Source organism: Arachis hypogaea, chromosome 16 (assembly GCF_003086295.3).
Source record: "Arachis hypogaea cultivar Tifrunner chromosome 16, arahy.Tifrunner.gnm2.J5K5, whole genome shotgun sequence".
NCBI lineage: Eukaryota > Viridiplantae > Streptophyta > Magnoliopsida > Fabales > Fabaceae > Arachis > Arachis hypogaea.
Genome location: NC_092051.1, coordinates 52,002,009 through 52,011,593, shown reverse-complemented (window position 1 = coordinate 52,011,593; position 9,585 = coordinate 52,002,009). Strand labels below are relative to the sequence as shown.

The following is a 9,585-nucleotide window of genomic DNA, read 5'->3' as shown; positions in this document are numbered from 1 at the left end:
AAACAGAAAAATAAGAACAAGGAAATTAAAGAACGGGTCCACCTTAGTGACGGCGGCTAGTTCTTCCTATTGAAGATCCTATGGAGTGATTTAGCTCCTCAATATCTCTTCCTTGCCTTTGTTGCTCCTCTCTCATGGCCTTTTGGTCCTCTCTGATTTCATAGAGGATAATGGAGTGCTCTTGTTGAGGTCCATGAGTGGGCTCTCTTGTTTGCTCCATCCTCTTTCTAGTGATGGGCTTTTGAGATGAATCTCTCTATCTCCCATGACTCGGAGTTGGAAGCAACTGCTTTCCCTTTCCTCTTCCTAGAGGTTTCTCCGGCCTTAGGTGCCATTAGTGATTATGGAAAGCAAAGAGCTGAGCTTTTCCACACCAAACTTAAAAGCTTTGCTCGTCCTCGAGCAAAATAAGATAGAAGGGAGTAGAAGAAGAATGATGCAATTAATTTTGAAAACTTATGAATGTATACAAGAAAAATTAAAAAGAGTTGAAAACACTACAAGAAAAAAGGTCTATTGGCACCCTTTTTTCTTGCCACGCTTTAAAAGCGTGCCCAAAAGTGGTCTATGGGCACGCTTTTGCGAGGGTGGCCATTGATTTGTGATTTGGCAACGCTTTTTTTTGCCACGCTTAAAAAGCGTGGCCATAGAGGGAAATCGGCACGCTTTTCTAAGGGTGGCCATTTATTTGAAATTTGGCCACGCTTTTTTACTGCCACACTTGAAAAGCGTACCCATAGAGAGAAATCGGCACGCTTTTACGAGAGTGGCCACTGATTTGATATTTCGCCACGCTTTTTTTGGCCACGCTTAAAAAGCGTGGCCATAGAAAGAAACCGGTATGCTTAATAAATGTGGCTATACCTTGTGTATTTTGGCACCCCAAAAAAACGTGCCGATAGAGTTCCCTCCTCAAAAATTTAGTTTCCCACCTATTTTTCCCACACTTAACTTTTTTTTTCTAAGTTATCAGTTTTTACTACCCAACAACCCACACTAATAACTTACACACTAAAACAAAGAAACCCTAAAAATTCATCTTCTCTGGCTCGAACCCTCTCGAACCCTAAAAGCTAAGGCGCTGTCAGCTTCATCGTCGCGATCGAACCCAGCCCTGGTCGCCTGTCTCTGTGGCGGTGCTGCTCGCCTCATCTTCTCGAACCCAGCCCTGGTCGTGGTGCTCCTCGCCTGTCTCTGTGGCGGTGCTGCTCGCCTCATCTTCTCAAACCCAGCCCTGGTCGTGGTGCTCCTCGCCTGTCTCTGTCGCGGTGCTGCTCGCCTCATCTTCTCGAACCCAACCCTGGTCGTGGTTCTGCTCGCCTGTCTCTGTCGCGGTGCTCCTCGCCTGTCTCTGTCGCGGTGCTGCTCGCCTCATCTTCTCGAACCCAACCCTGGTCGTGGTCCTGCTCGCCTCTCTCTGTCATGGTTCTGCTCCGCCTCATCATCTCCAACCCAGCCCTGGTCGTGGTGCTGCTCGCCTCTCTCTGTGTCGCGGTTCTGCTCGCCTCTCATCCCGCATCTAGCATCAAGGTTTGTTTTTTCTAGCTTTATTGATTTTGTTTACTTGGGATTATGCTTGATGCGTTCTTTCAATGTTAATTCTCTGCTTATTATTCCATTGCGGATCATTTTCTGTTACTTTCTGGATGGTGATTGGTCATTGGTGCTGCATTATTGCTTTTACTTTAGGAGTTTAGAATTGTATGGAAAAGAAAACTGCTCTTACATCTACCTGAGATAGCAATTTTGATTTTCAAATTTAAACATCTCTGGAAAGCATTTTGCATTTAACCTGTTCATGATGAGTATAGCTTTTCTCATAGGAGCAATGATGAGCATGGTGGTTTTCTGTTCTTCATGCCTGATATCCTACTTTAATTTGATCTTGCCTGTTATAAATTTTAAGGCAAAATTGCACATTTTTATTGGGGTATTTGAAGGGTATTTTTTGCTTGTATTGTTATATAGAACAAGGAAGATACATTACAATTCGGAGATAAATTGAAGCTCCTAAGTATGCACTATGGATCTATTGATCTTTTTTATTTTTGTTAACAAATACACATATCATGTCATGTGCTTATTACTAAATTCTAACTGTGAATTTTAATTCTTTTCTCTCTCTTTTTCTTCTACAGTATCCTCCTTGTTACAAGGACATCAGTTTCTGGATCAAGGAATCATTTACTGAAAACATTCTGTGTGAACTTGTTAGAGGAATTGCTGGGGATCTTGTAGAAGAGGTAATTCTTTGAAAGTTCTAGTAAACCTTTTCTCTTGCATTTACATGCATGTGAATTATCAATGTTGCTGTTTCCTGAATGTTCAATGGATTAAAAATGTATCTGGGCTGATCTGATCTGAGATTGAAAATTGGGGTTATGAAGAGATCTTTTGCAAAGCAAATTAAATGTTGTGTTAAGATGAGCTCTGAAACATCTTAACATTTAATTAGAGGATTTAAACTGACTGAATACAGGTTATGAAAACTCAAATAATGCTTTATTATATGACTATGGAGGATTTAAATTTTATGGTGTGTGGTATTTATATTTTACTTTTTTTGCAGACTGACACAGCCTCAGTGTTGTTAAAAGCTATTGGGTATATCAGATTCCTTCAGAGTCAAATTGAGGTCATTATGTTCCTTCAATTCTCACATATTTGTACCATACATACACATTCCTTTACTAATAATCAGTTTTCCCAAACAACTATGATGAGTCAGTGATATATATATATATAGTGTGTGTGTGTGTATATAGCACGCTGTTAAAGGTTCACTTTACTTTTTTTTTCTACAACACACTCTTTATTATTTATTGAAGTTCTAAAACTATGTTAAATTATTTATTTTTTATTAAAAAAATTCCTTGGATATTATTTCAGGCCCTTAGTTTACCATACTTGAGCAATGGATCAGGGAACACAAGGCATCAACAACATTCTGTAAGAATATTATATATTAATTATATATAGATATGCGAATATGTTATTGGATATTCGTTGGAATATCCATTTGCAAAGAGTTATGCTGGGCATATTCCCTCAGATATAACCAACTAATGCCTCCCAATTCGCAAACCCATGTTATTTTCCTGATCAACCGCACCACTTGTTTGGTTTTTGCAGTTGCCATTAAAAGTGAAATTAAAATATTACAAGTTTCTCTCAAGTTGATTCTAATGTCAATTGCCAAATATAGTAAAATTAAAATATTACTAAGATATGCTCCTTGAAAATTGAGTTGGAATTAACTGTTAATAGAAAAATTCCAGTGGCTTACAATTGCTGTCGCTTTCACAGTTTCACAAGATCTAACATTAATTTGACTTACTTAGTACCTTGATTATTAATATTCTTCTAAGGAGGTTACATTGAGGATTGGTTATATATATATAAATGTAGGAAAACAGCAACCGTTTTTCAAAAACAGAGTGATCTTTCCTCTTTGGTTTTGCATTTGTTTCAAGACTCACAATAACCATGTCTAAATCTTTTCTTCTCTTCACGATTATTGTTGTTATTAGCTTTGGTTTGTGGGTTCTTTATGCATCTGCAGAGCTTCAGAGATTTACACAAACATGTAAAAGTGACGGTTCTCTTGATTTTTTGGTGGTTGGTGATTGGGGAAGAAGATGTGAATATAACCAATCTGAAGTTGCTTACCAGGTTTGCCATTATTTCTTACTAATTGTAAAAAGCCAAAAAGTTGAACATGGTTTATTACATTCTCATTTTAATTTGTTTTACTTTTCGGTTATGTAGCTACTGCATGAAAACTGCTTGAAGAGGAAAGTACCTACTAGTGAACAGGTATGATTATTGCCCTCTTCAACTTTAATATTTTAATATGCTTAGTCACTATTGGTTTAAAAGGTTTTGGTTTGCTCATTGTTGAAAAAGTTTGCTTCTTTTTCTGCTTGAGAGTTCAGCCTAACAAATAATGGCTAATGCCTTACATCGAAGAAATTGTAGCAAATTGGGACTTGGGATTTGAAGCATTGTTTTTGTTTTGTCTATAGTGTTAGAATATTTATTCACAAAACTTTGGAGGAATCTGTAGTTATTGTTTCGTGAGAGATATTAGAGATGTATGATCTATCATGATGTGGTATCTAGCCAGTGGTTTTTTCTTGATTCAAGAGTTTTTTTTTTCTTTGAATTAATGGGAAAGTAAAGAGATGTGGCCTACTACTGGTCCCCTTGTTTTCATGATTTGGCTGTCCTATGTGTAATTAAGTTGTTAAATATCATACTCACAATCTTTTTTTGCCTCAAGAGGTTACTAATTCCCACGAATGATTAAAGTACTTGGATTAAAGTGCAAGCAGCCTTAGTGCAAGCAGCCCAAAATTCTCCTTTGGATGCCTCAAGTAGTAGACCAAGAAATACTCCCCACTCCTCTGAAGCAACTCACATTCCACCAACCGATGATGTAAGTAACTGTCCTAGCCTTGTATTATTGTCATTCTCTTGATTTAGATTATAGAATTTCATTTTTCATGTTGAATTTATGTTGTTGGCTGAATTGAGAATTGAGAATTGTTGATTATTGTTGATTAAGAATTTATGTTGTTGGCTGAATTGAGAATTGAGAATTGAGAATTGAGAATTGTTGATTATTGTTGATTAAGAATTTATGCTGGCTGAATTGAGAATTCAGAATTGTTGACTATTGTTGATTGAGAATTTATGCTGGCTGAATTGAGAATTGAGAATTCAGAATTGTTGACTATTGTTGATTGAGAATTTATGCTGGCTGAATTGAGAATTGAGAATTTAGAATTGTTAATTATTGTTGATTGAGAATTTATGCTGGCTGAATTGAGAATTAAGGATTGTTGATTATTGTTGATTGAGAATTTATGTTGCTGGCTGAATTGAGAATTGAGAATTTTTTATTGAGAATTGAGAATTGTTGATTATTGTTGATTGAGAATTTATGCTGGCTGAATTGAGAATTGAGAACTGTTGATTATTGTTGATTGAGAATTTATGTAGCTGGCTGAATTGAATTACTGTTGATTGAGAATTGAGAATTGAGAATTGAGATAGAGGGTGTGTGAAAGAAAGAGATTTGGCAATTTAATCTCATTTTCGGCGGAAGCCGTTGATCGCGGTTGGGAATAAAGCGCTCTAACATGCCCACATCCCTTTTTTTGTTGAGTTTTGACCATATATTCTCCTTTGTCATTTTCTCTTGCTCGGTTTTTCCCTTTTCTTTCTTGTCATTTAAATTTAATTACTACTATCCTGAGGTAGTGTAGCATTAATTAGGGAAAAGGAATATGGATTTTAGTTATAGATGGGTTGCTTACCATTCAGCTAAACCAATTGCATGATGATGATGCACTTGTGAATTGTAGCATTCTTTTTAGCTTTTAATTACTTGTTACCTGCGAGTCCACTTTACACCATCTCAACATCTTCCGACTTGCTTGTTATTTCTTGCCTCTTTCATTTCTAGCTGACTCAATTTTGACTCCACACACCAAATCTGCTAATGGATAATAATAAAAAACAAAATGTAACCAGAATTCTGAAAATTTTTTACTCATGTAAATGTTTGTTCCTCTGCTCCAATAATTTGAAATTTGTGTGAACAGCTCCTTTTGTGAACATGTATAGGGGACTATTTCTTTTGTGTTTGATATGTGTTTTTTGTTCTAATGGCTGAATATGCAATGTTGTGGGATCTAATTTAAGTTGCTTTGCCATTTTCATGTTTACTCAATTTGGATTTGGAATTGGATTTGTTGGACTTAATTGAAGTCGATTTTATAGCATGTACTAACACAAGATTATTTAAAATTCTGCAGGGCAGTGATAAAAACAATGGAGCTCATAATGGATGATCACACTACTCATGAAATTTGATATTTTGTAACTAAGTATATAGAAGTAGATATGTGACACTTGTTGGAATGACAATTCTTATTTACTTGTTATGACTATTTTTTGGTACTTTGTCATCAAAACCTACTTTTATGGTGACAATTTTATATGTATGTCTTTTTTATGGGAAAGTTTATATTTGTTGGATTAGTTCAATATATATAATTTTATTTTTGTCTATAATTTTAAAATTTTATATGAATTTTGCACGAAATATTAGGAAGATTAATAAAAAAAAAAAAATTCTGACCAAACTTATGGGCACGCTTAAAAAGGGTGGCTATACCTTAATTTTGGGCTCAACAAGCACACTTAATAAGCGTGGCCATAACTTCGCAATCGGCACGCTTTAAAAGCGTACCCATATTCTCATCTACTGGCACGTTTTATAAGCGTACCCATATCCTCATACGTTTACCCTATTGGCACGTTTAAAAAGTGTAGCCATATCTTCCCCTATTGGTACGCTTTTAAAGAGTACCCAAAGCATACATACTGGGACGTTTTAAAAGCGTGGCGATACGTGCATTTTCGGTACGCTTATAAAACGTACCGAAAGGTTAAGGCCTATGGCCACGCTTTTAAGCGTGGCAAGAAAAAAAAGCGTGCCAACAAAAAAAGCGTGCCGATAGTTCCACAAAAGCGTGGCGATAGAGCAACCGGCACGCTGGCAGATGTGACCCTTTCAAAAGCGTGCCGATAGCTCAAAAAGCGTGGCGAAAAGCTATCGGCACGCTTTTTTGCACTTTTCGGCACGCTTTTAAAGCGTGGCAAAAAGCGTATTTTCTTGTAGTGAAAGGATTTGAAAATTGAAAATGTTTTGGAAGGAATTGAAAAGAACTGAAAAAGAATTAAAAAGAATTGGAGAGATTACTAATTTTTGAAAATAGAAATTGAAAGATGAACGTTTAAAATATGTTTGATGCAAAAAATTATGAATTAAAACATGAAAAATTGAAAAAAATTGAATTGGAAACAAAATTACCTCCCTTGTGTCATCCTGGCGTTAAACGCCCAGCCAGATACCCTGGCTGGCGTTAAACGCCAGGAATCCTTCTTTATTGGGCATTTTTCTGAACGCCCAGAATGCTGCCTGCATGGGCATTAAATGCCCATTCTGCTATCCTTACTGGCGTTTAAACGCCAGTAAGCCTGTCCTCCAGGGTGTGCTATTTTTGATGCTATTTTTGATTCTGCTTTAATTCTGCAGCTGTTTTTGTGACTTCACATGATCATCTACCTAAAGAAAATATAAAATAACAATGGAAAACAAATGTCTATAAATAAATATAATTAAATAACATTGGGTTTCCTCCCAATAAGCGCTTCTTTAATGTCAATAGCTTGACAGTGAAGCTCTTGGAGAGCTTCATAGAGACTCAGAGCTTAAGGGTGGCCTCCCAACACCAAACTTAGAAGTTGAGTATGGGGGCTTTGTTTGACTCTGTATTGAGAGACGCTTTTCATGCTTCCTCTCAATGGTTACAGAAGAAGATCCTTGAGCCTTAAACACAAGGTAGTCCTCATTCAATTGAAGGACTAACTCTCCTCTGTCCACATCAATCACAGCCCTTGCTGTGGCTAAGAAGGGTCTTCCAAGGATAATGGATTCATCCTCATCCTTCCCAGTGTCTAGGATTATGAAGTCAGCAGGGATGTACAGGTCTTCAACCCTCACTAAGACATCCTCTACAAGTCTATAGGCCTATTTTATTGATTTGTCTGCCATCTCTAGTGAGATTCTTGCAGCTTGTACCTCAAAGGTCCCTATTTTCTCCATTACCGGGAGTGGCATAAGGTTTATTCCTGAACCCAGGTCACACAGAGCCTTCTCAAAGGTCATGGTGTCTATGGTACATGGTATTAAGAACTTTTCGGGATCTAGTTTCTTCTGAGGTAATTTCAGTTGAACCAAAGCATTCAGTTTCATGATTGCTCCTAGATAGCTACTTGCTCTTCAACAATATCTTCATCCTCATCAGAGGAAGAATCTCATCAGAGCTCATGAACTATAGCATTAAGTTCCATGGAATCTCTATGGTCTCTATATGAGCCTTAGATTCCTTTGGTTCCTCAATAGGGAACTCCTTATTGGTCAGTGGACGTCCAGCAAGGTCTTCCTCACTGGAAATCACTACCTTTTTACTCTCTCCAGGTTTGGCCACTTTGGATATAGTTATGGCCTTGCACTCTCTTTTGGGATTCTCTTCTGTATTGCTTGGGAGAGTACTGGGAGGAGTTTCAGTAACTCTTTTACTCAGTTGACCCACTCGTGCCTCCAAATTTCTGATGGAGGACTTTGTTTCAGTCATGAAACTGAGAGTGGTGTTAGATAGATCAGAGACTATGGTCGCTAAGTCTGAGATGCTCTCCTTAGAATTCTCTATCTGTTGCTGAGAAGATGATGGAAAAGGCTTGTGGTGCACGAAATTGTGATCCTTGGTAATGGCTCCAAAAACTTGGTGCTCTCATCTTAATTCATAATTTGTCACAACTTCGATACAACTAACCAGCAAGTGCACTGGGTCGTCCAAGTAATAAAACCTTACGTGAGTAAGGGTCGATCCCATGGAGATTGTCGGTTTGAAGCAAGCTATGGTCACCTTGTAAATCTCAGTCATGCGGATATCAAATGGTTATGGAATTTTCGAATAATAATAATAATAAATAAACAGAAAATAAAGATAGAAATACTTATGTAATTCATTGGTGAGAATTTCAGATAAGTGTATAGAGATGCTTTCGTTCCTCTGAACTTCTGCTTTCCTGCTGTCTTCATCCAATCCTTCCTACTCCTTTCCATGGTAAGCTTTCTGTAAGGCATCACCGTTGTCAATAGCTACATCCCATCATCTCTGTGAAAAAGGTCCAAATGCTCTGTCACGGCACGGCTAATCATCTGGAGGTTCTCGATCATAATGGAATAGGGTTCACCCTCCTTTTGCGTCTGTCAATACGCCCAACACTCGCGAGTTTGAAGTTCGTCACAGCCATCCCTTCCCAGATCCTACTCGGAATACCACAGACAAGGTTTAGACTTTCCAGATCTCAGGAATGGCCATCCATGGGTTCTAACTTATACCACGAAGATTCTAATATCTCGGACTCGGTCCCCTATATTAGATATCTAAGAGATACTCATTCTAGCTTGTTTGCATGTAGAACGGAAGTGTTTGTCAGGCACGCGTTCATAAGTGAGAATGATGATGAGCATCACATAATCATCACATTCATCATGTTCTTGGGTGCGAATGGATATCTTAGAAGCAGAATAAGTTGAATTGAATATAAAACAGTAGTACTTTGCATTAAATCATGAGGAACAGCAGAGCTCCACCCCTTAATCTATGGAGTGCAGAAACTCTACCGTTGAAAATACATAAGTGATGAAGGTCCAGGCATGGCCGAATGGCCAGCCCCCAAACGTGATCAATATGATCCAAAGTTGAACTAAAAATCATAAGATGTCTAATACAATAGTAAAAAGTCCTATTTATACTAAACTAGCTACTAGGGTTTACGGAAGTAAGTAATTGATGCATAAATCCACTTCTGGGGCCCACTTGGTGTGTGCTTGGATTGAGCTTGAATGTTACACGTGCAGAGACTTCTTCTGGAGTTGAACGCTAAGTTGTAACGTGTTTTTGGCGTTCAACTCTGGTTTGTGACGTGTTTCTGGCGTTTAAC

General features: G+C 37.7%; 1 protein-coding gene across 1 annotated transcript; it reads left to right on the top strand.

Annotated features, from left to right (window-relative positions):
• The first annotated feature begins 1,072 nt into the window (after positions 1-1,072).
• Positions 1,073-6,048, top strand: LOC112757943 (uncharacterized). Its single transcript, XM_072219561.1, has 7 exons — positions 1,073-1,530; positions 2,139-2,243; positions 2,570-2,635; positions 2,890-2,949; positions 3,563-3,672; positions 3,769-3,816; positions 5,823-6,048. Exons 1-6 carry the CDS (start codon positions 1,423-1,425, stop codon positions 3,788-3,790), a joined length of 471 nt encoding a protein of 156 aa, XP_072075662.1. The 5' UTR covers positions 1,073-1,422; the 3' UTR covers positions 3,791-3,816; positions 5,823-6,048.
• Positions 6,049-9,585: the final 3,537 nt, after the last annotated feature.

Bases quoted from the DNA above. Each gene is read 5' to 3' on its own strand.
- LOC112757943 (XM_072219561.1), top strand. From the start codon at position 1,423: ATGGTTCTGCTCCGCCTCATCATCTCCAACCCAGCCCTGGTCGTGGTG. The intron at 1,531-2,138 runs GTTTGTTTTTTC...TTTCTTCTACAG, and splicing joins ATCCCGCATCTAGCATCAAG to TATCCTCCTTGTTACAAGGA. The intron at 2,636-2,889 runs GTCATTATGTTC...ATATTATTTCAG, and splicing joins TCCTTCAGAGTCAAATTGAG to GCCCTTAGTTTACCATACTT.